This window comes from Lynx rufus, unplaced genomic scaffold (assembly GCF_022079265.1).
Source record: "Lynx rufus isolate CCGP_SWC_20201006 ecotype Redwood Valley unplaced genomic scaffold, mLynRuf1.p SCAF_4, whole genome shotgun sequence".
NCBI lineage: Eukaryota > Metazoa > Chordata > Mammalia > Carnivora > Felidae > Lynx > Lynx rufus.
Window position 1 is genome coordinate 2,689,795 of NW_025814856.1, and position 26,911 is coordinate 2,716,705.

General features: G+C 65.1%; 1 protein-coding gene and 1 long non-coding RNA gene across 10 annotated transcripts in view; both read left to right on the forward strand.

Moving 5' to 3' along the window:
• Nucleotides 1-26,911, forward strand: part of KDM4B (lysine demethylase 4B) — a 135,715-nt gene that overhangs the window by 91,116 nt on the left and 17,688 nt on the right. For 6 of the 9 annotated variants that reach the window (XM_047095737.1, XM_047095738.1, XM_047095743.1 and 3 more), the window contains 3 exons: nt 12,361-12,557; nt 20,463-20,564; nt 20,949-21,148. In XM_047095737.1, coding sequence (XP_046951693.1) covers nt 12,361-12,557; nt 20,463-20,564; nt 20,949-21,148 — 499 coding nt within the window. Of the gene's footprint in view, nt 1-12,360; nt 12,558-20,462; nt 20,565-20,948; nt 21,149-21,442; nt 22,126-26,911 lie in introns of those variants that run through there. The other 3 variants (XM_047095744.1, XM_047095745.1, XM_047095742.1) reach the window with 3 other exon arrangements.
• LOC124523820 (uncharacterized) lies at nt 13,715-18,207 on the forward strand. Its single transcript, XR_006965108.1, has 2 exons — nt 13,715-15,134; nt 15,311-18,207. It is a non-coding gene; the product is annotated as an uncharacterized LOC124523820 (long non-coding RNA).

Genomic DNA, 26,911 nt, shown 5'->3' on the forward strand with positions numbered 1-26,911 from the left:
CACTTTGAGGGAAACATTCGTAACCCCGCTCTATGGATGGATGGGCGGGGTGGGGGCGGGGGTTGCCCGAAAGTTGCTAGATGTTAGCTCGACATGGTGGAGTTCAGGTCCCTCGAAAACGTATGCTCTCAACGTGTTCCTTCCTTCCTTCCTTCCTTCCTTCCTTCCTTCCTTCCTTCCTTCCTTCCTTCCTTCCTTTTTCTTTCTTTTCTTTTCTTTTCTTTTCTTTTCTTTTCTTTTCTTTTCTTTTCTTTTCTTTTCTTTTCTTTTCTTTTCTTTTCTTTCTTCTTTTTACAACTCTTTTTTTTTGGGAAAACAAGCCTAGCTTTCCAGGGGAGGGGGGGAGTGGTCTTGCCTTTCCTGGGTGCTTCCTCCGTAAATGCCCTGCAGCCGCTGGAGGGGAAAGGTTGGGCTGTTTGTCGTCATGTTCCCGGTGGTTCTCTTGGTTTGTTTCGTAAACGGGAATTAGACACCCAACTGGGTCGCTCGAGCCCCAGCTTCCTCTCTCCCCTGCCAGATCCGAAACAAGGGGAGCGGGGAAAGGTACGTGCCAGACTCAGCATCCTGAGCGCTGCTGTGCTGAGGGTCCCGGAGGGAGCTGCACCTACAGGGAGAGGGTGACAGGTGGGCGGGGGGCCCCGGGGACCCCAGGACACTACGGGGCCTGCACGCGGAGCGAGTGTGGGGCCTGTCCCCCACACCCCCCCACCCCCACCCTTCCCGGGTCACACGCAGCCCTTGCCGCGTCTGTTTTGAGCCCTGCCCTTCCTCGGCCGGACCCCTCCTCGGAGGTAGCACTGTCCCCCCTTTCCTTCTGTCTCTCTTCTTTTCTGTCTCCATCTCCAGCTTTACCGATGGCACCACCCTGCCTCAAGGTGACTCTGAACCTCGCGACCTCGCGAGGACCAGAGAGGTGAAGTGACTTTGCCAAGGTCACGGCAGCAAGAGGGCCGGGCCCAGAACACCCGCTCCCTTCCCATCTCCCTTCCCCCACTTGGAGGCGTGCGCCTGTTGAGGGACCCCCTCCCCACCCGAGGGCGTCTCTACAGGCTGGTGGCCTCCTCCTGGCTGGGGTCCGGGGCTCGGCAGGGGTGGCAGAGTCGCCTCCCGAGGCCTGTGCTCCGTTTCTAAGGACGGAATTCCCTGGGCATGTGCTCAGATGGGCAGGCTTTGTAGTGGGATTGCTGTCGGGGGAGATCAGAGGGGTGCGCCAGCTTCACTCGGAGAAGATAAACGCGCCCGCACCAGCCCTTCTAGGCCTGAGCTCGAATTAGCCCCACGGGGCCGCACACCACGTTGGATTAGCTGAGCGCAGCCCCGACTGCCCCCGCGGTGGGCGGCACTGGGCGAGGCCTGGCAAGGGGCTCTCTCCCCCTCTGAGGTGGTGCTGGCATCGCAGACCGCCCCACGAGGCAGGTGCACAAGTTGACTTCAGATGAAACAGAGCGAGAGAGATTTAGAACCCGTTTTGAACGGCCGGGAGCCTGGGTTTCCGCCAGCTGTCTGGGCCACCCGCCTGCCGAGAGCTCAGCTTCCCCGGGAACTGTCGGCTCCCCCCAGAAGCATCTAGCGGGGGAGCGGCTTCTGTGGAGTGTGGAAGAGGGGAGAGGGCCCCCGGGCCCCCCACATGCACTGCGTACAGGGGGAGGGGCCTCTTCTGAAGCCCCGGCCGGGGACGCCTTTGTCTGTGTTACCGTCAGCCGTGACCCACCTTGCGTGGATCGGGTGCCTTCTGTGTGGGGAGCATGCGGTCTGCCGCAGCGATTATCCAGGAGCCCGAGGGGAGGTGGCAGGAGGCAGGGCCGGGGTGAGGGCGGGGGCGTGAGGAAGAGGGCCGGAGCGGGCAGCCACGACCCGCCCGGGCTGGAGGTGGGGCCGGGCACCTGCCCTTCTGCGCCTCGCTGCCCCTGTGATTTATGGCCCCAGACAGGCAGGTGCGCGGGGCTCGCGGAAAAGTGCTGTGTGAGATACGTTTTTCCCTCGCTCTTTCCCCGGGGCTTCCTGTCACTCTCTTGTCTTCCCGGTGCAGAAGTTCTGGGTGTTAGAGTCGCGCGGTAGCTCGGGACGGCCCCCAGGCCTCTCGGTCGTCTCGTTTCGGATTCGACCGCATATGGCGTCCTCCGTGGCCTTTGTCAGTGTGGTGGGAGTGTTCTGGGGAAGCATGCCTGGCACTGAGCGCCCAGTCTGTTAGTATCACCGAGTTGGTCGTTGGCGTTAGCACGCTGGAATGGGAGACGGGAGGCCCCGGGCTGCAGACAGACAGGAAGACTCTCCGGGCCGTCCTGGTGGGCCAAGGTCACCCAGGTGGGCCCCAGAGAGGACAGTGACAGGTGGGGTTTCCTTTATAGAGAAAGGGGAGGAGGTGTGCCACTGGAGCCCCGGCCTCGCCGGGGCCGCGTTGTGCTGGGTCCGAGGCCAGCGACCTTGCTGGCCCGGCTGGCCGTGGGGCGTGCGAGAAGCAGCCCCCGGTCGAGGACCGAGGGGAGCCCCGGGAGCCGTGCACCTAATTGTTTTGTTTATGAAGCGCTTCTGAGAGCTTCCAGTGGATTTCCTAATGAACTGGTTTGTTATGTCTCTCGCTGCAGCGCTGGTAATTACATCAGAAACAGGGGGCCGCGGCGTCTGTGAGCCATCGCGAGCAGATGTGGGCTCCGTGGCTGGGTTTCTGCCCCCGTCGGTGGGCGTTTAACGCTTTGTGGGCCCAAGTGCCTAGTAGCCCGAGTGCTCTGGAAGGAGCGTGCCTGGCCCTCGCCTGGCCGGGCAGAGGGCAGAGGGCGGAGGCGGCGTGCAGGTTCGGGCACCCGGCTCTGCAGGGACGGGGAGCCGTCGGCCGGAAGACGGCCCTCGCTGGCCCGGCCTCACCACCTGGGGTTTGCTGCTTCCGAGGGTGCCCCGTCCTCGTGCGCGCCAGGGACCGTGCGGGCCGCTGGTCTGTCTGTGGCCGTTGGCTGCTGACCCGCCCGCCGGGCCCTGGCGAAGCTCCGCCCCAGTTCCTGACGTCAGGAGGCCCGGGAGCTGGTGCCGCTCCTGCTCCTGTGGCGGGAAAGTGCGAGGGTCCCCGTGCACACATGCTGTTTGGGTCGATGATTTCATCGAACCGTGTTTAATAATTTTCCCCTCTAGGCCGGCAGCGCGTCCTCTCTGTCCCGTTTGGCTCTTTCACACGAGCGGACTCTAATGTCTGTTCAGTTTTTCAGAAGAGGTGGCCTCCGATTAAAGCTCAGTGCTATTTAAATTGGGGGAAATGCGGCAAACGGGACTCGGCGGGCCCCGAGGCAGCCTGGCCTCGTTACTGTCTCGCACACTCCGGTCATTTCCAGGGCCGCCCGGGTGTCCTGGGGCAGCCCCGGCCCAGACCGCCCACCGCTGGAGCCCCCAACAAGGGTGCCCGGCGTTCTTCTGACTGCTGGCGGCCCTGCCGTGACGTGTCCACCTTTTCTGTGGCCGCGGCCGTGCCACGGGGGGCCCAGCACAGATCAGAGCGTGAGACGGGCCAGGGATGCTGGGAGCGAATGGGGCAGCTGGGGGGCCAGAGGAGCTGGGGTCATAATGCAGGCCCTCCCCTGAGGCTACCAGCCCTGTCGGCCTGGGGCGGGACGCTCGGGTCCGAATGGAGCTCGTGCAGCCCTGTGAGCCTTCGCCAAGTGCCCCCCCCAGGCCCTCCCCCGCCTGACTTCCGCTCAGCGGGGAGGTCCTCAGGGGACCTGGGCGCCTGCTGGCCTCGTGCCCTGGCCGTGGCAGCCTCAGCCCCCATTTCCCCTCCTCTGCGAAACGGACATTCCCGTATCAGTGTGGTGGTGACTTTGGTCTCACGTGTTGTCGGGCGTCCATCCCGCAGGTGACCCTCTTTACTTCCGTGACCTCCCTGCTACCTGGGGACAAGCCAAAACGTTCTGTGGTGGGAGGGCCAGGAGGGGCGTGCTGAGCGGTTGGTTTAAATCAGAATCTGCATCGGGGCGCCTGGGTGGCTCCGTCCGTCGGGCGTCCAACTTCGGCTCAGGTCGTGATCTCGTGGTCCGTGGGTTCGAGCCCCGCGTCGGGCTCTGTGCCGACAGCTCGGAGCCTGGAGCCCGCTTTGGATTCTGTGTCTTCCTCTCTTTCTCTGCCCCTCCCCTGCTCGTTCTCTGTCTCTCTGTGTCTCAAAAATAAAGACACGTTAAAAATCAGTCAGAATCCGCCTCTTAAAGAACGTGGACTTGCGCACACGTGGGGTAAGGAGAGCCGGACGAGAAGAGTGGGATCACATCCCGTCCTCCAGAAACACGGAGGTGGTTTCCGTTAGCAGAGTCAGCTGAGGGAAGTGAACTTCACGGTCACTCACGCTGTAATCCCACTAGTTTAGTATGCGGGGGATTCTTTCTTTTTTTAAGGGGCCGATTCTGGGGTTTTTTAGCGTTTACTTATTTTTGAGAGAGAGAGAGACAGAGACAGAGCAGGCGAGGGGTAGAGAATCCTAAGCAGACTCCAGGCTCTGGAGTCAGCCCAGAGCCTGACACGGGGCTCAGACTCAAGAGCCGTGACGTCACGACCTGAGCTAAAGTCGGACGCTTAACCGACGGGGCCCCCCAGACACCCCAGTATATGGGGATTCCTAAGTATGGAGAAGATTGGAAACAACCCGGACACGGCAGGTCCCCGGTCCGATTGCAGGCATTCAGGGCCCCGTGTCCGTCGGGAGCGGTCGAGCTCCGCGCACGAGTTTCGTGTGTTTGCTCCCGGTGGAGCCCTCGGAAGCAGCGTTGGGAGGTCGCGTCTGGAGCCCGGCCCACGGAGACCGGCAACGCGTGGCCCAGGCTTAGAGGCGGAGGGGGGGTGCGGACCCCGGGGCTCCCGCAGGCCAGGAGCCACAGTGGCTTTGAGGTCACTGAGGACAGGCTGCGGGGCCGCTGGTGGAGTCGGCACAGGAGAGAGCTCTCCTTTTGCAAAAACGGCGTCCGAGGAAGGTCTCGCTTTTGGTGTTTTTATTGTTGCAGTTTCCAAAAGCACAGCGGTTTGCTTGCTTTCAGTCATTCTGCACGGGATCGGTGTGGCTGGGAAAGGGGGAGTCCTCGGATGGTGGGACTCAGATGCAGAGAAACAGTTGGGCGGCCGGCTCCCGCCAGATGAGCGGCGCGGGGAGGGGCGGGAGGAGTAGGCGCGGGTCTCGCTCCGGGAGCGGAAATGCGCCGACTGCCCTGCCAGCCCGGGCCGGGGGCCCTGCATGCGTCAGCTCATCTGACACCCCTGCGGCGCGCGGCCGGCCTCCCCCCAGAAGGGTTTGCTGTAATGACATTCTGCCCCCTCCCCGTCTCTGTGGCCCAGACGTGGCGCCAGCCTCCCGAGGAAGATGTAGGGGTGTACTTCTGGGCCTGCGGGCTGACGCTTTCTCTACAGTTGGCAAAATGCTTGCGGAGGAGACCCTGCACCCGGCCGCACACACTCCAGCGCGCTCCCTAGCCGGCTGTGTCCTTGGCGGTGGTGGGGAGCGGGGGCGGGGGTTGGGGGGCCTGTGTGGCGCCCAGTCCCAGAGGAGCCACGGGTCGCTGGCCGCCTGCCGCCTGCTGACTCAGACCTGAGCCCGCCCTCCCACGTGGCTGGGCAGCATTCTGTGCGCTCTGGCGAAGGCCGTCGGGAGGGCCACGTCATGAGATCCTCTAAGTCGTGTCGGGCGTTAACGTTCGTTCCCGTGAAAAGGTTGAGTTTACTCCGCTTTACGGCCCAGAGAGGGAGGCCCGGCGTCAAGGTTGTAGAGCTCGGTTATCATCAGGGTCTCGTGTTGGCGGTGGTTCTGGGAGTCCCTGCCGCCACGTGCCCTGAGTGCCAGGGGCCTGTCCCCTGTCCTCCCCGGCCCACACAGCCCGAGCCGAGTGCTGCTGGGCCCCGAGGGCCACCCGCGCTGAGCCTGACGATATGCCAGTTTCTATTTTGTCACGCTCTGGGGACAAGAAGCCTGTTCGTCCCCGCTTGTGGCCCCTGCTCTGATAAGCGGCGGCAGACCTCCTCCCTGTCCTGTTTTCTCATTTTCCTCGGACCCCGCAGCAGATCCTGGGAGACCTACGCGGGAACGTCAGGCTGTTTGATGTGTCAGGCTTGCAGCCTGGGGTGACAGCCTCCCTGCTCCCGGCTCGGTGCTCAGATTAGGCCCGGGGCCCCTAAACTCCACGGTCGTGACTCTTGTCATTTGTCATCTGGAAGTGACAAGAGTGCTTCTTGTTGAGCCTCTGGCTGGTGCTCTCAAGATCCCCGGCCTTCTGTGACAGAAGTCATCCCCTGGGGGTGTCAGAGGCCTGTGCTTATGGGACAGAAGGCTCCATGTCGGGGGGCACTGTGTCTGGGGACCAGCTGGGGCCTTGGCTGGGCTCCTGCTGCCCCCAGCCCTCCTGCCTTCTCTCTCTCCTCTCCCCCCACCCTCTCCCCTCCCCCACCGGTGCTCTCGGGGACCTTGGCGAGATGTCCGTGAGACTCAGTTCCCGGGTGGGCGCAGAGGCATCGCGGCCTGGCCCTCCCCCAGGGTGCTTATGTGGAGGGGCCGGACGAGGAGAGGGCACAGTAGGTGAGTGCTCCCAGCGACCAGGGAGGGTGGATGGGGCCCTGCTGTGCCCTCTGTGCACCTGTCTCCTCACGCGTTTTTATCCCCGCCCCATCGTAGCCGGAGCTGCTGAGGGCAGGTACCAGCGTGCGGCGACACCTGACCACTTCGTCCCTGTAGCTCAGAGCACACAGTAGTCCGCACGCGGGAGACGGGGCTCTCTCTGAGCTGCTAGTCCGAGACCCTTTTGCTCTGGGTTCTTCTGATGGCTTGCGTTGCAGATTCGAACCTTGGTGCCTCTCTTTTTAAACATCCTAAAGCCTTAGGAAGTTAAAGGCCCGTAAAGCACAGGTCCACACCGGGTCAGCTGTTCTGAAGGGGGCAGGCGGCTTGCCGCCAGCCCTGGGGTGACGGGAGTCCCTTGGGGAAGCCACTCCCGCGACTTGGGCCTCGTGTGATGTCTCTGCTGGTAGGTGTGGCACCTTGGGACTGATTCGGGAACAAAACCCCACCCGCACGCCCACCACCCCAGAGGAGAGGAGAGAGACCCGCCCCGACGGCTCTCTGCCTCTCATTTTCTGCCGTTTGTCTGTACTAGGAGGGGACTCAGAGCCCCCGGACAGCACGGGGCGGGTCCTGCCAGGCCCTCCGAGGCCCTTTCGGGCTCTGGCGGGTATGTTTCCCCGGTGAATGGCCAGCTCGGGCGGCAGATATGGAGGGCAGGGGGCCCAGAGAAGACAGAGCCTGAGGCCAGGCCTGTGCGCACCAGGCTCCGGGCGCTTCCGGGCACCCGGCGAGAGCTGGATTCCGGAAGCAGATGGAAGGGGGTGTGCAGCCTGCTCTCCTCGGTATGAAGACCAGGACCGCAGTAAGTCCTCACGAGGACGTCCGTCTTGGTCAGCTCGAGCTGCTGTAATGAAGTACCGTGGGCGGGGCGGGGGGAGGTTATAAACAGTGGGAACGGGTTCCCCACACTTAGGGAGACTGGACGTCTGAGACCAGGGACCAGCGGGGCTGGGCTCGGGTGAGAGCCGTCTGGCAGATTGTGGACGGCTGCCTTCTCGCCGGACCCTCGCGTGGAGGAGGCGGGGACAGGACGGGGCGGGGAGTAGGGGACTCCGTTTCACTGTAGTTACCTGCTAACGTCCCCGTCTCTGCTTGCAGTCGCGTTAGGGGTTGGGGCTTCAACGCGAGAACTTGGGGCGGGGGCGGGGGGGACACAACTCCGTCCATAGCACGGAGTCTGTGGTGGCTCCCCCGCGGGTCCTTCGGCCTCAGGCTACCTATAAAGGTCGCCCTGCCCCCTACATCAAGGGACGGCACGCTTTCTGTAAAGGACCTGATCGTGAATACAAACCCACGCGGTCTGTGTGGGACGGCCCCACCCTGCCGTCAGAGCGCCCGCACAGCCGTGGCCGCGGCCGCGTGCCAGGAAAACTTTATTCACGCACAGGTGGGGGGCTGCGTTTGCCCACCCTCGACTTAAGGGACACACCTGCCCAATAAAGAGATTTAGGAAACTAAGCAGCTTGGTCGGCGGGTCGTTGGGCCCCACGGTTGAAAGGGCCCCGGTAGGTGTTTGACGAACGTCCTTGGCTTGTTCTGAAGATTTTTGGTCGTGATGGTGGCTTCAGTGTACTTGGGATTGTGCGTAGCGTAACTCTTGAGATGACGGATCTCTCCTAAGGATGGTTCTGCCACTTAAATGGTGTCCTGGCCCGACGGGTGGACCTACCTCGTTGCCCAGGACTGTTGACCAGCTCTTGAGATGACAGATCTCTCCTAAGGATGGTTCTGCCACTTAAATGGTGTCCTGGCCCGACGGGTGGACCTACCTCGTTGCCCAGGACTGTTGACCAGCTCTTGAGATGACGGATCTCTCCTAAGGATGGTTCTGCCACTTAAATGGTGTCCTGGCCCGACGGGTGGACCTACCTCGTTGCCCAGGACTGTTGACCAGCTCTTGAGATGACGGATCTCTCCTAAGGATGGTTCTGCCACTTAAATGGTGTCCTGGCCCGACGGGTGGACCTACCTCGTTGCCCAGGACTGTTGACCAGCCTGCTTACAGTTCTGGAGTCGAGCCCGGCTCTGTCTGGATTTCTCACTTTCTTGGGTGAGATCTCTCGGGGGTAGGGGGCGGGGCTGGCGGCTGCTGTCCCCACCAGCCTGGCCTTGGTCGGGGCAGGCTGGGCAGGCCTGTCCTGGGAGGGGTTCTGGTTTTGCGAGGGGGGGGGCACTGTCTCTCCTCTGCTGTCGTTTTGCAGCACGCGTTTTGCCTGCGTTGCGGGAGGGCCACCGCACGTACCGCGTGAATTAGCTACAACCCGGCTCTGGAAGGCAGGCTGTCGGGCCCCTCTCGATGTGAGGCGTCGTCAGGGAACCAGGTTCCGCCCGCGGGTATGGGCGGTGTCCACCCTGCCCCAGCCCACACTGTGCCTCTTGGCTGCCCGCGGGCCGATGGAGGGTATGAGGGCACAGGCCGAAGCCACGGGTGCCGGGCCCAGTGCGGGGCAGGGAGCCCAGGATCGGGGCGAGGCGCAGCAGCCTGTGCGTGGACGGGAGGCCGACCCCAAGGCAGGCAGGTCCAGGGTGGGGACCTGCAGGTCAGGCAGCTGTCTGGGAACAGACCGTTGGTGGAGGCTGGCAGCGGGGGAGGACCCCGTGCCACAGTGAGCCTCTCCCCGCCTCCCCCACCCCAGTTCCCGCCTCTTGCCTTCGCTTCCTCCTCGGATCCCAGACGGCCCCGCCTGGCACTGATGCAATCCCCAGCCACCCTGCCTTGGCTGATTAGGGCAGGACAGGTGCCACTCAGCGTGCTAGTGACTGAGCCCCGCCCCGCGCAGAGCCCCTCCACGCCCGGTTCTGGGGGCTGCGGGCTGTGGGCCCTGACCGTGGTACGGGAGGCCCTGGGGCGGGGGGCTCGGACCCGGAGGGGGCCCCTCAGACCTCCTCCCCCGCATCGGCGCCCCATTTCTCATCGGAAACTAACGACACGGCCAGCCCGTGACAGCCGTGTGACAGCAAGCACGCTCTCTCTGTCGCCGGCGCCGACGGGGGGCCGCTAACTTGGGGAGCTGATGCGAGAGCAGCAGAGACCGTCTGCTTGAGTGACTCCAGCAGATCCTTGAAAACGTGTGTCCCAGAGGGTTTGGGGGAGGGATGGGGGCCGGAGGGGGAGAACGAAAACGAATAGGGCCGTTTGCTCCGGGCCTCCCGCCCCGGGCCCTGCTCAGAGGCTGCCCGAAGCTCCTGCCCCAGCCCCCTCCCGGGTCACCCCGGCAACGCCGAGCCTCTGCGCGTGCTCCCCGCTGGCCACAACGAAACAGCGGTGTGTGATGGTCCCACGGGGGCCGTTGGGGGGCTGGCACGTTCAGCCCCAGGAAGTCGCTTGTGAGGAAGAGCTGAGGTCCCTTCGTTGGCCTCAGCAGCCTTGTCTCCCTGTGTGGTGGGCCGACGGGAGCCCGTGGGTCCGTGGCACCTGCCCCCGAGCCCGGCTGTTCCGCCGTGGAGGTGACGTGGCCGTGTCCTGAATCCCAGCGGCTGTCATCCCCTCCCTGGGTCCCGCTGCTTGCTCCCCGGATGCCCGTCTGCTCCGCTCTCCGCCCCCGCCGGTGACCAGCCCCACCGTGGCCAGAAGCGGGCCGGACTCCAGGCCGCCAGGCAGTGCTCCGTGGAGCACATCCACGTGTCCCCCTCCGTGCTGCACACAGGTGCTTTTTCTAATTACTTAAGGAGAAGCGATTGCAAAGCCACTCGATACAAATCCCTTAAGCTGCTGTTGATGGTGACTCTGGGGAGGCTGCGGCCGGGCCAGGAATCTGAAACACGGGCACCATCTGTGCTCCCGCCACTGTGAAGCCAAATTATACCGCCAGCCCTTCTCTCCTGCACAATTTTTCATTAAATGAATTGCGTTTGCTGGGAATCGCTTGTCCACAAATGGTCCCTCCTGCTCAGCGTGGCGAGGTTATCGCTGTCCCTGAGTCCGAGCTCCCGGTTCCAGCCCCGGGAGGAGTGGGGGGTGGGGCCTGCGTCCGCAGGAGATTCCTCTGGAAGTTTTCCGAAGCCCCTCCTCCAGCCCCACGGCGCCCGCCTCAGATCGGGGGTCCTCCACATTCCCTGCTTCCGGGGCAGATCGAGGACCCTTGGAAGGGGAGGCAGTTAGCTCTCTTCCTTCTCACCGTCGTTTCCGTTGAGAAAGCGGCGGTGACGGCGACACGGTTGTAAAGGGAGGGCGAGACGTGTGTTTAAAATGGAAATAGGTTTTAAGCCACGGTTTCGGAAACGGGCTTCTCCTAAGCCCGTTCATTTGACAGGGAGGCAGAAAGGGGCAGGAGTTCAGAGTCCGAGCCACAGGGGCTGCGGTGGACGTGCAGGTGTCCCTGGGCACGTATGTCCCCGAAGGGTGGCTGCAAGTGCAGCACCCCAGGGTCACGTCCCCCCCCTCCCACTCCCCCCGAGGTGCCCTAGGCTGCCTGCTGCGGGGGCTGGTTCATCTTCCAGAGTCTAGACCAGCGGGCCGCACACCAGGGCCTGTGCCACACCCGGCCCTTCGCCTGTTCTCCTAAATCAAGTTTTATTGGTGTGAAGCCACCTCTGTTCACTTACGTGCTCATCTGTGACGCTCCTGAGCTCCAGCAGCAGAGTTGAGAGGTTGTGGCGGAGACGGGGCAGTCCACAAAGCTGAAGATGCTCACTGCCTGGCCCTCTGCCAGCTCTGCCCTAGACCAGTGTCCCCTCCGTTTCTCTCCCTTGTGGCAGTAGGATGATTTTCCAGCCCCATCTCGGTCTCGTCCCGCAGGTAAGTAGGAGACCAGGGCTGCCTGGGTTCCTCCTCTGCTGACTGAGGAGGGTCATTGGCTCACTGGGCAGAGCCCAGCTTCCAGAATCTTCGGCTGGCTTTTCTGGCCAATGACTCCCCGAGGTGTTAAGTGTCCCCGGGACACCTGCGTGCCTCCCGCACGGTGCCCAGCCCCGGGGCTTATGCTGTGACCTGGAGGAGAGAGAGGCTCCAGGAACATATGTGGCCCGTGGGAGTCGTTCAGGGACCCCCCAAGAGGGAACGGGTCTAGACAGCAGAGGAGGGGGCAAAAGGGACGCCATTTCAGCCTGTCTTTGCCACACTCGTTTGCCCCAGCGCTCGAAGCTCCCAGACACAAAGGACCCTCCGGCCCAGGCAGCGTTCCTCCAGGCCGCCCGGCACACCGTGCCAGCCCCCTTCGTCAGCCGGTGCTCTGTGTCCGAGTTCTCGCCCCCCGGGGGCCGGCTGCTGAGCCTCCGGGTCCTGGCTTCCTCTCCCCGAACCCACGAGGCAGGGATCGGGACCCGGCCTGTGTGCGTCCTGGGGCACCCCGTACCTGCTCGGAACCACTTGTGTTTCCTTTTTCGCTCTCGGCCTTTTGGGGCTGACAGCTCTTCCCTCTTCCTCCTAACCTTTGGAGTTGCTGCTGTCAGGAAGCATTTCCTGTGCATTTTTACCCACTTGGGGGCTCGTGTGTCCGACAGGAGGGAGATTTTGCTTAAAGCCGACACCTGGGCGGCCGGAAAGTGGACCCCCCGTGGCCTCGGGCTCCTTAGCTGCGTCTCTACGCCTGCTGACCCCGAGGCCCCCACAAAGGGTCTGCTGTCCTGTCCCTGGACCGTGTGCTGGGCGGTGGCTGTGACCCCACGGGGGCGGGCCAGGGGCTCGCACTGGAGGGCACGGCTTCCGCCCGGGACAGGAAGGTACCGTTTTGTGCCTGAAGGTAGCAGTTCCAGAGAGGAGAGGGCCCAGGCCGTTGTCACCCCCCGCCTTTGTTCAGCTCGCTGGCCACGGGCTCAGCGGGTCTCCCCTCCCCGCCCCCCAACAGTGCACGTGCCGGAAGGACATGGTCAAGATCTCCATGGACGTCTTCGTGCGCATCCTGCAGCCGGAGCGGTACGAGCTGTGGAAGCAAGGCAAGGACCTCACGGTGCTGGACCACACCCGGCCCACAGCCCTGAGCAGCCCCGAGCTGAGCACCTGGAGCGCCTCCCGGGCCTCACTCAAGGCCAAGCTCCTGCGCAGGTGAGTCACCCGGCGGCCCGAGCCGCTGCACCTGCCTGGCTCTGGTGATGACCGTAAGTGACTCCCACTCTCACTCTTTACCGGGCTGCTGGCCGCAGGCTGTCCCCTGACCTCCCTCCTCCCTCCCTCCCTTCCTCCCGCCCTCCTCTCTCTCTCCTCCCCCCTCCTCCCCTCCTCCCCTCCTCCCTCCCTTCTCCCCCTCCTCCCTCCCTTCTCCCCTCCTCCCTTCCTCCCCTCCTCCCTTCCTCCCCTCCCCTCTTCCTCGCCTCCCCCTCTTCCCTCCCCCCTCCTCCTCTTCCCTCCCTCCTCCCCTCTCCCCGTCCTCCCTCCCCTCCTCCCCGCCTCCTCCCCTCCTCCCCGCCTCCTCCCCTCCTCCCTCTCTCCTCCCCTCCTCCCTCTCTCCTCCCCTCCTCCCTCTCCTCCCCTCCCTCCCTCCTCCCCTCCTCCCTCCCTCCTCCCTCCCTCCTCCCCTCCTCCCTCCCTCCTCCCCTCCCCTCTTCCTCGCCTCCCCCTCTTCCCTCCCCCCTCCTCCTCTTCCCTCCCCCCTCCTCCTCTTCCCCTCCCCCCTCCTCCTCTTCCCTCCCTCCTCCCCTCTCCCGTCCTCCCTCCCCTCCTCCCCGCCTCCTCCCCTCCTCCCCGCCTCCTCCCCTCCTCCCTCTCTCCTCCCCTCCTCCCTCTCTCCTCCCCTTCTCCCTCTCCTCCCCTCCCTCCCTCCTCCCCACCTCCTCCCCTCCTCCCTCTCTCCTCCCCTCCTCCCTCTCTCCTCCCCTCCTCCCTCTCTCCTCCCCTTCTCCCTCTCCTCCCCTCCCTCCCTCCTCCCCACCTCCTCCCCTCCTCCCTCTCTCCTCCCCTCCTCCCTCTCTCCTCCCCTCCTCCCTCTCTCCTCCCCTCCTCCCTCTCCTCCCCTCCCTCCCTCCTCCCCTCCTCCCTCCCTCCTCCCCTCCTCCCTCCCTCCTCCCTCCCTCCTCCCCTCCTCCCTCCCTCCTCCCCTCCCCTCTTCCTCGCCTCCCCCTCTTCCCTCCCCCTCCTCCTCTTCCCTCCCCCCTCCTCCTCTTCCCTCCCCCTTCCCCTCTCCCGTCCTCCCTCCCCTCCTCCCTCCTCTCCCCTCCTCCTCCCCCCTCCCCACTCCCCTCCTCTCCCCCTCTTCCCCATCTCCCCCTTTCTCCCCCACCTCCTCCCTCCTTTCCTTTTCCTTCCAACCCCCCTCTTGCCCTCCTCCTGTTTCTTCTCCAGGTGTTTCTCTGGCCTCCACTTCCCCCAAACACAGGCGATGGGCCTTGGGGCAGGTGGCGTCAGTGTGGTCAGGGTCTCAGGTTCCCTCCAACCCCTCGTTCTCCAGCTCCCGGGAGGCCAGCCCTTTGGCCCTTGGGCCGCACAGTTTCCTCTCTGGGAGGACGCGTGCGGTCTGTCACTCTCCTGACAATCCTGGGCGCGAGAGCCCTGCTTCTGCGCGTGGGCGCTGCGCGGGTCCCTTCTCGGCAGCTAGCGTGGCTGGGCTTTTTGCGTCTGTGGGTGCTCATTTGGCACTTGCCAAAACGTGCTCTTTGGATTCGCGATGACAGCAGTGACTGCAGAGTTCTTTGCACCCCTTTTGGGCTCAGAGGGCCCCCCTCTACCGCGCGGACCCTTCCAGGACAGGGTAGTCGCTGCCCGGCCCGTTGCCTGGCATCGGGTAGGGGAGGACAGGACAAAACGACAGCGCCCTCCTGGTGTGTCGCCGAGGCCATAGGGGCGCGGGGGGCAGGTCTGGGCTGAGGTGGAAATCGGCGTGGTGCCAGGAACCGGAGACAGCCAGCCGCAGGGCCCGGCAGCGGCCTGGTGCCCAGAACGTCGGTCCGTTTGCTTTCTGTGGGAGCACCCGGGCTCCCCGGGTCTGAGTGCTCACAGACAGCCTTCTGCCGGATTCCTTCTTGGTGCCCGCGGACCAGTCAGCAAATGCTTGCTGGGCCCCGGCTGTGAGCCGGGACCTCACGGTGAAGGGCCAGCCGGTCTCTCAGGGCCACTCGACTCCACGAAAGCCGCAGTAGACGATAGACACTCGATACACAAGCGAGCCTGGTGTGTCTGGGGAAAGCTTTATCGACGGACGCTGAGGTTGGAATTTCGTATCATTTTCACCTGCCACAAAGTATCATATCACTGTGCTCTGAACTTCCTTCACCCTCAGCGGCACCAAACTAGGAGGCTGGCGGATCTGTGCCTCGAGCAAGGCTTTTCCAGTGCAGCCACTTGGTCCCTTCTGGCTTGATCTTGACCTGGCTGGCAGCGGACTGTGTCTCCCTGGGGCCTGGCCGCTGAGGGCTTGGGAGGCTGGGCCACATCCTTCCTTGGGGGAGCCCCGTCGCTGGCACTCCCACACACTGTGGGGACGTCCTGGGAACTATTTCTGGGGAAAACCATCCTGGCCGGGTGGCCGTGCCGGTCCACAACCTGCCCCCGACCGGTCTGTCCTTGTGTCCACGTGTCCGTCTGTGAAACCGCGAATCTTGGGCAGACTCAGCCTCCCTGCGTGTCTCCCCCACCCCGGGGCCCCTCTCTCTGAGAATGTTCCGGCAGCTCCTGACAGCCCTTGTGAAGGTGAGTCTCCCTTTTCCGATTTCTTTTGTCGTCCGTCCTTCTGATTTCCGGCGTCAGCCTCTCCCCACTCTCCGCGTTCTTTGCCAAGAGCAGCTCCTGGCTGAGGCCGCCCCCCAGGCCAGACGCGCATTTGCATAATGGCTGATTGATTGTGGCTCCGGCTAATTGGTCAACAGAGCGGATTGCCGGCAAAGGGGCAGCGCGGCCAGGAACGCAGTGGCATCAGAGGCTGTCGGAAGAGCCTGCCCGGGACGAGGGACCACGGGCTGCCAGCCCAGAACCTTCCGTGCCAGAGGAAGCGCCCTGCAGCCCCGCTGCCTCGGCCGCCGTCTCACCCTCCTGGCCCCCTTGTCGGCCCCCGTGTCGTGCCCACACTGTTCCTTTCTGGAGTGTTCCTGCCTTGCGCCTCTCCCTTCCTCGCTGCCGACCGGACCGGGGGAGCTGTTTTACTCCTGCAGGGAGACTGAGTAACAGATCAGTCGTGATCCCAAGGATATAGCTGTCTTTAAAGCCTTTAAACATGGAAAACACAGCTGATTCCCTTCTCTTTCTTCAAAGTCACGGGTTGAGGGGGCCGTTCTCCAGAAAGGCTGACTGGGGACCCAAGGCCAAGCTGGACGCCGCTGTGCTCGGCCCGAGTTCAGTGACACTTAGAGTCCCGTGTGACTCTCTCCCCGGCCACTGGTGCCCTGCCCCGACCCGCTGTGCCGGCCCCCCTGAGCCCCGGCTGGGATGGCACCCCCTGAACACCCTCCGGCCCAAGCCAGGGGCGATGCCAGCCCTGTCCTCACACCGGAGCCCCTCCCCTTAACACTGGGGACTCTGGGGGCCAGGTCAGTCTCTGGGGAGGACACATCCTGAGGTTAAGGAGCACCGCCGACCCAGCAGCACCCCCGGTTGTGACAACCACAGGTGCCCCCAGACACCATCTGGGGCCCCTCTCCTGCCCGCTGCCCCCTCCATCCCGCGAGTGCCCATGCGGTCCTTGCTCAGACCGGCTCAGCCGGGCCGCCGCCCCCTAGGGCTTCGGCCTTCCGGGTAGCACCCCCACACCGCACCCCAGATGTCGTCTCCGGGCAGAAGCCAGGTGTTGGCCTCTCCGGGAGAGTGATGTGGGCCTCTCTTGTCGCCCTCCTGTGGGTTAATCTTCCACGCCAAACTCTGGTCGTGTGAGTTCACCCCGCCACGAACCGTGACCTCCCTGCTCCTTGCTGGAAGGCCCCCTCCCCCCGGTCCCTGAGCACCGGGAGGACCCTTGCCTGGGCTCCTCGGGCCCCCGTGGAGCCTGGCGCTGAGCCCAGGCCGGCGTCTCCGTGTTCTTCCTCCTCCCATTCCGAACGAGCGGTCCCCCTGCGGGTGCACACGCTGCCTTTTCCTCTCGGCCCCTTGTTACTTCTGACGAGTGCTTCCAGAAGCGCTCTGCACCAACCATGCGTTCCAGGAGGCGTGTGATATGCACCTTCCCCACAGCGCGGTTAGTTTCTTGAAGGTGAGATCCTTTAGGTGCCGCAGGCCTGCCTGTCTCTGGGGGCGCGGAGTGCTGGAGGGAAAGGGGGAGAGTGTCTTGGGGCCAGGCGGTGGGGAGAAGGACCTTGGGCACAGAGCTCGCAGCCCCCTGTGCCCAGACGCAGCAGCCGTGCTGGCCCCGGGGGCCTTGCCGTGGCCTGAGGGTCCTCTGTGGAGGTAGAGACCCTGGGCGGCGGCCGGTCCTGTGAGAGCTGGCGCCTTGGGTGCTCTGGGCCCCTCTGTTGACCAGACCAGGAGCCCTTCCCCCGGCCTGCTGCACGGGCGGGGGTCCGAGAGGAGCCCCCCACCCCGCCTCTCCTGCCATCAGCGATCCCAAGAACCTGCTTCCGTATTGAAAATATTAGTGTAGGTATTTGAACTCGGTCCCAGTAATCAGTTCGTAGGAACCCACGTCAGGGACGCCCAGTCAGGCCTGGCCGGTAAATTCGTGTCGTCCTCCACCCTCTCCTGAAACCACCGCCGGGAGCCCAGAGGAGTGACCGAGAGCGGCAGAGGGAGGGCGGCTGCTGAGCAGTGCCCACAGACTTTGGCAGGAAGGAAAGGGTGGGCAAGCGGGCCCGCCTTCGTGGCGCTCTCTGGAAAGGCCGGGGAGAGACGCCGGGGACTCCGGTGGGCTGGAGGCCGAGTGCGAGGCGTCGCGGGGCTCGGGTTGAGATTCGGCAGAAGGTGGCGTGCGAGTCGGCCTCTCCAGTGAGAGACAAGAGCGGTGAGCCGCCAGCCACCTGACCCTCCCGGGCGCGACTGCAGGCAAGGAGGAGCCCGCAGCTCAGGAAGACCTGGCTCCAGGCGGGCGGACGGAGAGGTGAGCCGGGAGTCGGCTTGAGGAGTCTCCCAGAGCCGAGGGGTCGAGCAGAGGACAGGGGGCATCGGACAGCAGAGGCTCCCTGAGCAGCTCCGGCCTCTGCCAGGAGCTTTGGGCAGAGAGAAAAGAACATTGCCTGGCACCCAAGCGTTGCGTTCGCAGAGTTCCAAGTCGGGCACAGAGGACGAGAATGACCCACACTGTGCACACGTCACTACGCAGCTTCACAGCTCTGGGTTAAAGAGAAGATCCCAGAAGCTTCTGGAAGGAACAGCCAGGCCCACGTAAAGAACAAGAGACCCTAAAGACATTGGACTTTGCACCCATGATGCTATGAGCCAACACACGAAGGAACAAGGCCTTCAGAAATCGGAAGGGAAGCAATTTCCAACCGGAAAGTACGTACCCAGCCGGGGCGCCCGGGTGGCTCGGTCGGTTGAGTGTCCAACGCTTGATATCGGCCCAGGTCCTGATGTCGCGGTTCGTGAGTTCAAGCCCCACGTCGGGCGCTGAGGAGCCTGCTTGGGATTCTCTCTCTGCCCCTCCCCTACTCGCGCTTTCTCTCAAAAAACAAAACAAAACAAAACCTAGCAAAATTACCTGCTCAGTATGCGAGGGGATAAAGATCTTTCTAGATCTCTAAAGCCTCAATTTCCCTTCCTTACTGAGGAAGCTCCTGGAGGATACACTCCAACTAAACAAGGGCATCAACCAAGAAGGTCGTCAGATCGAGGGACCCGGATCCCACCCAGGCAAGTCCAAGGCAGTCTCAAGGGGACAGGCCCCCAGGTGTCACCGAGGAGTGTGGGACACCCCGCGTCAGAGGCCACACCAGGAGCTTGGGGGTCGCCTGGAAAGCCGAGCATCTGAGACGGGCCGATGACCGACTCTAGGAGGGGCGAGCAAAGAATACACGGCAGGCAGCTGCGTCGCTCGTGGATGGACGCCGTCTACAGAGTCAGAAAGACGGAAGGAAGGCTTTCCGCCACGTGGCACATGGCGGCAGGATGGCCACACCCCGCGTGACTGCTGGCAGGCAGCGTGGCCGTGCAGGCAGCGGTAGGGGAGAAACCGCTAGAAGCAGGGAAGGCGGCCCATCTGGGGATCTGGCCCCGGGGGGCGCTGCGACGGCCGCACTGCGTGACTCGGAAGTGCCCGGTGGCTCCGCCCGGCTGCCACCAGTTCTCCCAGCTGACGTTTTCACAAAGCGGGGCTGTCTTTGCACGCTGACCTTCAGCTCGCTTTTCCTAGTCCGCCGCAGAGGGTGGCCTTCTGCCTCTGCCCGTCTGCCTGGTGCCACCCGTCCTGGGGGTCTCCACACTAGCCAAGGCCCAGTGGTGCTTGGGGGGCTGGGGGCGCCCAGGGCTCTGAGTCCAGGAAGCTCTGGGGGCCCAGGAAGGTCTAGGCTCCCTGGCACAGACAGGACCACCGCCCCACCCCCCGTCCGCCCTGGGAGTGGCCGGCGGCATCGGGAGTGGCCTCTGGTTCCGGGGTCCGGTGGGGGGTGGGTAGGAGGGGAGCCGAGGAGCCGGGCAGCTGCAGGAAACCGAGGCCAGGTGAGTTGACAGTGGGAGGACACCCTCCCGCTGGCTGCTGCCTGGGGCCAGCGTGGGGGTTCGCCTGTGGGCCCCCTGCCCTGCGGCGTCCTCAGGCCTGGAGAGGAGCCCCTCCTCCGGTGGCAGCTGGTGACAAGAGCCAGCTGGGCCGTGCTGCTGTCCTGGGGCTTGGGCCCGCCTCTCCCAGAGTCGCTCCGCCCGAAGGTCCCGGGGGCTCCGTGGTGGTAGAGTGCGTTCTCCCCCCCGCCCCCGGCCCCCTGGCTCCCGCGCCCCCTCCTGCCTGGCTCCTTGCCCGCGTGTCCTCCCGCCCACCCCACCCCGCACCCCCCGCAGCGCCCCGTGCACGCCATGATGTGTGTGATGCCATGCCTCCGCCCATGACGCTCCCTCCCCCGGAATGCTCCCTGCTCCCCGCCTTTGGTCATCGGAGTGGCTCACGTGCGAACATCACCCGGGGCCTGTCAGCCTGGCATCGCCTGGGGCTCTCGAGCGAGGCAGCCGAGCAGTGGGAAGGACCAGGGCAGTCAGCATTAGGGGACAGTCAGGAGAGGCCCCCCCCCACCCCGGCCGCAGGCGCGGGGCGAGGTGGCGAGGCAGCTGTCAGGAGCCCGTGTCCTGGGACAGCGGAGCGGTGGTGGGCACCCCCTGGGTGGGAGGTGGGGATCCTGGCATCGGGAGCCCTCAAGGCTTCCCCAGGCCCCCTCCCGGCCCCAGTCAGGTAGCCCTGCTTTGCTGGGTGACCTCTTGATCCTTGGAAGTGTGACCGCTACAGGGACCCCCCCCCAATAGGACCCCGTGTCCAAACCGACCTCACTGGGGCCAGACCGAGAGCCCCTGGGGGACGGGAAGCCGCAGCCATAGCCTCCCGTCGGCATTGCGGACACTGAGGGGGAAGAAAGGCTCGGAGGCGATGAGGCCTTGAGTCTGAGACCCCGTAGGGCCGTCCCCTCAACCCCTGCAGGACGCCGGTGACCCGCCCGGCGTGGGCTTCTCCACGCCCCGGCCTCTGCCTCTGCTCCTGGGCCTGTCACACGCCTTGGTGTCAGCCTAAAAGCCACTTCCCTCCCCTCCTTGCAAAGTCCCCAGAGCCGGACAGGGAGGCCCTGGCCTCTGACGTGGTGGCCCACCCACCCTGGTCACGGTCTTCTTTTCCTTTATAACCGATTCTGTCTGGTTTGCACTGAGAAGCCAGAGCTAAGCCTCAGGCGACTTCTCACTCGGGGCCGAGGGCCGCCCCCAGAGAGCTGCGTCCCCGAGCGAGGCTGGGCCCTGCCCCGGAGGCCGGCTGGGGACAGGCGAGCAGGGGCCTCTGCAGCTCCTTCGAGTGAGGGACACAGAGCAGGGGGACGGGGACGGCTGGTGCCCGAAGCCAGGCCCTTAGATGAGGCGTCCGGGGAGTCAGCACAGGTGCTAGAGAAAAACTCCCTGACGTTTACATTCTAGACAAATTAGTCTGAAAGAAAACAGACACTGGAGAAAGACTGAGGAGGACAGAAAGGCCAGTCTAGAAAGGAAGAAAGAGCAGACCAGGAGGCCGGGGCCGCCGTAAGTGCACCTGTCCCTGTGTGCAGGCATCTCCACCCGCCACCCTGCCTCCGCCCCCCCTCACAGCGGCTCTGCCCCAGCCCCCGCCATCCCCCCTCCCGATCATCAGCACCCGCTCCGCCCCACGTGGCCCCCAGGCCTGTCCCCCTCCCCCTCCCCTGCCCCGGCCCCCCCCCACCCCCCCTTCCTGTCATCAGCACCCGCTCCGCCCCACACGGCCCCCCGGGCCTGTCCCCCCACCTGCCCCTGAGCCAGCTCTGCTGGCCCCGTGACGGCCCCTGGGATGCCGTCCGGGGCTCCATTCTGCCAGCTGGGTGGTGGGGCGGCTCGGACGGGGCTCCTCCCTGTCACTTGGCCTTCTGGCTGATGACTGTCCCTCCCCAGGTCCCACCGGAAACGGAGCCAGCCCAAGAAGCCCAAGCCGGAAGACCCCAAGTCCCCAGGGGAGGGGGCCGCCGGGGCCGCCCTCCTGGAGGAGGCCGGCGGCTTGAAGGAGGAGACCTCACAGGAGGCCGACCCCGAGGAGGAAGAGGAGGAGCCCCAGCCGACGCCACCGCAGGGCCGGGAGGCCGAGGCCGCAGAAGGTCAGTTGTGGCCGAGGGTCTCCTTCCTGAGCCTCGGCTGGTGGAAAAGCCAGCATCCGCTGTGCCTGCAGAGTCCCTGCTCTGGAGGGTCCGGTTCAGTTGCCCGGTCGGCAGTGGGGGGGGGGGCGGGCGGGGGGTCTCACAGAAACGTACACTCAGGGGGGCTCTCCAGCCTCGGTTCGATTCGCGAGGGCCCGGCCTCATCACCCCAGCACCTCCGGATGCCGTCCCTGGGCACCAGCCGGGGGGACACAGCCACTCGGCCCGTGACGGACGTGTTCTCTGTCCCTCAAGTCAGAGGGCAGCTTGCTGTCTGCGGCCAGACACGTGTGCGTGTGCACAGCAGGTTCGGACCCTCGCCCGGCCGGCTGGCTTCCGACGTGAGGGTGCACCCGGGGCTGTGCTCGGGAGGGGTCCCAGAAACGTGCCCCGTACACCGTCCGAGGCCCTTTCGGCGTGGAGTGGTGACACGTGAGCGCTTTAAAGGTCCCCCACCCCGCTGTGGTCAGTGCTGCTGCTTTGTGGCCGTTTCCGTTCGCCTGCTGACGGCTTTCGCTGCCCACCTGTGCGCCTATCGCAGGTGCTCCCCGGGTACGAAGGAAGGGCCGGGCCGGGCTGGATGGCGGACCCCCCTGGGTGGGGGGGGGGGCACACCTCGGACAGGCGGTGTCCCTCCTGGTGGCTGGCCGTTCGGCCCGTCTCGTACGCTCGCCGGGATGCCGCGTGGCTCGTGTCAGAGATGACGTGACATCCAAGGGGGCTGCCCCGGGGCGCAGCCTGGGGCCTGGACGAGGGGCCGCTCGGCAGACAGGCCACGGCAGCCCCGCACCCCCCGCGCGCACACAGGCTGGTGGTCAGGGCTCCGGTTGGAGAGCACCTGTGTGACTGGAGTTTGTCCGGTGAGGCCATGCTGGAGCATCTCACACATCCTGGCACAGCTTTCGAGGTTCACGGTCAAGGCGGGGGGGGGGGGGTCTAGACGGCCCAGAAGGGCGGGGCGGGGCGAGGACAGGCGTCCCGACTAGAGAGGAGGACGACTTCGCCGCTGTCGGTGTGGGCACGGTCGCCCGCACAGAAGCGGGTCGGCGGCTGAGCCGTAGGGCTGGCCAGGCTTTGGGTGAGCCGGAGAGAGGTGATTCTCCAGAAGACGCTGCTTGGGATGACAGCAGCCACCTCGCGTTGGCTCCTTGGAGGAAACCTAGCGGCAGATACGAGACCTTTTCCGAAAAGTCAGAGACTGCTTAAAAAACCAGAAGAACCTCCACGTGACCGCAGCGACTTGCGTCCGGAGAGCTCCCCGATGCGACGACACGGTTTCCTCCAAATGCCACGCAGGCTCTCGCGGCCCCTTCAGGGTCCCCGCAGCGTTTCCGGGTGCTCCCCAAGTACAGACGGAGGGAGAGGGGCCGGCAGAGGTCAGGCTGCCCGATCGGACGGGACGGGAGCGAGGACACCCCCTCGGCCGTGCAGGTGGCAGAAGGGAAGGCCACCGCTCCTGGCCCCAGGAGCAAGTCTCAGACGTCGCTCGGGTGTCACACACTGCGTCCCGTTTAATTCAAGTTCGGAGAACACGCCGAGCCGGATGGCGCGTTGTGCACGGAGAACGTGAGCCGGCCGACGCTGCCGGGACGAAGCACCCCGGAAGCCAGAAGTCCAAGTTCGAGGTGTGGGCAGAGCCGGCTCCTTCTGAGGCTGTGAGGGAGAGTCTGTTCCGGGCCCCGCCCCGTGGCCAGTGGCCGCCGCCTTCTGGTCCTCCTGCCCTTCTCCCCGTCTCTGTCTCTGTGGGCGCGTCTCTGTCCACGCTTCCCCCTCTTGGAGGAGACTGGTGTTGTGGGATCAGGGCCCCCCCTGACGCACCTCATCTCGCACCATCTGCAGTGACGGTTCCAAGTAAGGCCGCGTTCTGACGTTCCGGGGCCAGCCAGGGCTAGGACCTCACAGCGGGAACGCGGGAGCCGGTTTAGCCCATAACGGGAAGAAAGCGAGCCTGAAGCCAGCGGGGAAACAGAGCACCTGGCTGCCCCAAGGGGCTCCCTGCCGGTGGGCCCCCGGGGTACATGGGTATCACGAGCAGGGGGTCCTCTAGGCCCTGCACCCCTGTCACACGTGCGCTGCGACCGAACAAACGTTCGTGACTGAGTACCCGTCCCGTGAGAGGTGGCCGGTGGCCGGTGGCCGGAGGCTGGGCCGTGTTGGGCAGATGAAGATTTCTCAGACGTGGGCTCTGGGGTTCGCATCTGACCCTGGGGGCCGTGGGTCTGCAGGGAGAGTGAGAGGGGAGCCAGGAATACGGCCGGTTTGGGGTTCCGCCCGAGGAGTTGGGAGACTGGGTGGGGTGTCCCTGGCGGGGCTGGCAAGGGCCGGAGCAGTCAGTGGTCTGTCCCCAGCTGGGCGGGCCGCGCTCTGCAGTCTGGGCCTGGGCAGGCGGTGTGGGCCGTCCTCCCAGGGTTGCGCCCTGGGCAGAGCACGTGGGTGGGAGGAGACGGAGGCGGGGATTCGGGGCCCCGGGCCCGCCCTCGCTCTGCCTCCGGCTGTCCCCCCCGTGACTCGGGCCGAGATGCCCCCTTGGTGTGCCTGGGTCCTCACTCACCGTCAGGGCCGTCGGGGGTTGAACGAGAGACACCCTGCCAGGTGCCAGTGGGGTTTGGTGGTAAGGAACTGGGTTTTAGCTTGAAGTGGCTTTTTGCCTGAGTGGAGATGGCTTTCCCGGGTCCAGCTGGGGCTGGATGGGGGCTCCTTGGCCGAGCAGTTCAGAGGTCAGGAGAGACCAGGGTTCCAGTGGGGCCTCCTGGGAAGAGTCAAAGCTGCCTCCACGTCCGCTGGTCCGTCTCCTCCCTCCGGAGCAGACGCGAGGGGCCGTTGGCCTGAGGCTGGATGGGGGGCCTTGGGGGGGGACAGATGTACTCACTCACGCACCTGCGACTTGAGACGGTTTCCCCAACTGCTTAGCAAGGGGATAAGGACTGTCTTCTTCGTTTAGTTAATTTCAGACAGATCTTTGTCCTAACCTGGGGATTACGTATCCCACCCACTCCCACCGCCTGGGGTCTCACTGGCTCTCGGCCGCTCCTGCCCAGTCCCATCCCCGTGACACCTGGGGCCTGGCCTCCCTCGGTCTTGAGATGCCAAGAGATGCCCCGTCAAGTCCGCTTTCCCCGTGAGTCTCCGGCTCTTCCCTGGTTTTCCTGTTCCGAGACGGCTGCTGCCTAAAGCAGGGGCTCTGGGGTCCTCTGGGGGTAACTCGTGGAACCCCCAGCCCAACCGGGGGCCACGTAGAAGGGCCGTGCAGCCTCCTTGCAGCGTCTGCTGCCTCTTCCCCACTCCTTCCCTGGGACCCCACCAGCTTCCCGGGGTGCGTGGACCCCAGGAAGGGGGGGGTGGTGTTTGCTCACCTCCCCGCCTCCCAATTCCAGATGCACCATCCGTGCTCCCTGCCAGGGCCGGGAGGAGGGAGGATCTGGTAGGCGGTGGCCGCTTTGGAGAGGAAGCCGTCCCTCTGGGGTGCCGGATGTGGCCGCCACGGCCGAGAGCCCTGTGCCTCAGTCAGAGGCGTCCTGTGAGGCGTCCCCCCAGCCCTTGGAGCAGAAAACTCTGAACGCGTTGAATAAACAAGTGCTCACAGTCAGGGGTGATGGCAAACGCACGTCGTCGGAACGAGTGGAAGATCTTAAAGTGCTTTCCAGACTTCCTTTAACATCCAAGCTTAACGTCCCCACGAGCCGTAAGTGCTGGGGATCGTGCTGTTCGCCAGCAGTGGGGCATTTTGCTTTGGGTTTGCGGAGGGAGAACAGTGAACGCTGTCACTCACACACCATGTCCGGGGGAGGCGGAGGGCAGGAGGGGAGGGGGCCCTGCGCACGCAGGACGGGCGGGACTCAGTGTCCCCGAGAGGAAGCCTCCTCAGGGCTGGGAGGGGCCGGGACAGGCGGTGCAGGAAGAGCCTTGCCCCGTGGGGCCTGGACCCAGGGGTCCCGAGCACGAGCGAGGTAGGAAGGCAGCCCGTGTCCGCCCCGGTTGGCCGGGCCATCAGGGGCTCCCTCCTCCCGGAGGGTCATGGTCATCTCAGGGGAGCTCGCCCCGCCTGTGGCTAGTTCGAATGGCTGCTGTGCCTTCTCACAGCGGGGGCAGCGCCCGTCCCACCATCGAGCTGTCCCTCCTCCCAGGTACGGCGTGCCGCGAGGGACCCCACCCCGAGGGCCAGGCTGGCTCTAGACCCCGGGGCCTGGCCTCCCAGGGCCTCACAGCCCAGGGGCTCGGGGAGGGGGCAGGGCTGGCCCACGGTCGTGGAAGCAGCAGGTGCCGGGGTGGCCCGACCATGTGCGATTGGCGCCGGGGCAGGACGGCAAAGGCAGCCGCGCCCGGCAGTGAGCGGAGGCCCGTTTCTGAGGGGCCGTGAGTTGCACTTGGACACGTGTCCTTCCCACAGGACACCCGCCCCCAGCACGGTCCAGCCAGGTGTCTGTGCCACGGGTGTGCGAGGCCTGGGGGTGGTCCCTAAAGCTGGCAGCAGCCTGGGAGCGCCGCCCTGGTGGTGCCCCACCCCCCTTCCTCGGGCAGCGGGCAGCGCTGCTGAGCTTAGGGCCCCGGACCCGCCTGGAACTCGGGCGCGCTCCGCTGGGGGAACTTCGGTGCCCCAGCCGTGAGCTCCCCAACCAGGCAGGCCTTTCAGATCTGAAGGTGGGGGGTTCTTGGCTGTGACTTACCGTGGCCCGTGAGGTGCTGGGACGTCCTCAGCTTGGGGTGGTAGTGGGGGGCGGTCCCTGCCATTCTCGAGGGAGGAGGGGACAGGCTCACATGCGGGGGAGATCCCTGGCCGGGACCCCCAGCCCCGCCCGTGTGACCGTCCCCTGCTCCGTGTCAGGGTTCCCTCAGGCCCAGGCAGGTGAGGGGCTTGATGGGGTCCCCAGGGGGAGGCCCTGCGGCGGTCCCCCCGGCACCCACGTGTCCTTCCTGGCCACTGGCTCGTCCCCTAACGGTCCCCTGGGTGTGTCCCCCCTCGGTTTCCTAGAGCCCGCAAGATGGGAAGAGGCCCGGCGTGTTCTTCTTGGACAGTAGGGCCTCTTGCTTGACAGTAAAGAGACAGTAAGTGGGTCCCACTGTCCTCCAGCTGGGGTTCCGTTCGGTAGGTTTGCACCGTCAGGGTGGGAGTGTCGCGCTTCCTTAGAGAACAGAGCCGTTTATCAGAAAGTGCGTCTTCCACAAGGAGGACAGCCTCGTCGCCCTTTCTGTAGATCAGCAGAAGCAGCAGGGCCGCGTGCAGCCCCGACCTGCCTCGCCGCTTGCCCCTGGGGCCCTGGGTCACCCCCCCCCACGTCTCTCCCGCCAGGTGTGTCCCTGCCCCCGGCACGTCCCCTCCTCTGCGTCTCCCCACCCCTGCCACGGCTTCCCCACGTCTCTCCCTCCTCGGGCTCCCCCCACCCCAGCCACGTGGCTTGCGCCCCACGCCTCTCCCCCGCCCCCCGATGTCTCTTCCCCACCTCGAGCCTCTTCCCTCCCACACTGTCTCTCCACCTCCTCTCCCTGCACCTCCACGTTCCCCCCCAGCCTCCACCCCAGACGCTTCTCCCACCTCCACGGGCGACCTTTCGTAGCCATCCAAGCCCCGCGTCTGTAGGGGAGAAATGGTTTTGTCTGCAGAGCAGAGAACGTCTATTATGTGCTTTCCTCAGCCAGATAACTATTCATGAGGCGCAGGCAGGAGGGGGGGCCTCGGGAGCGGTCGGGGCTCCTGCAGGGGGGGCGGCGGCACGGGGAGGGGGAGGA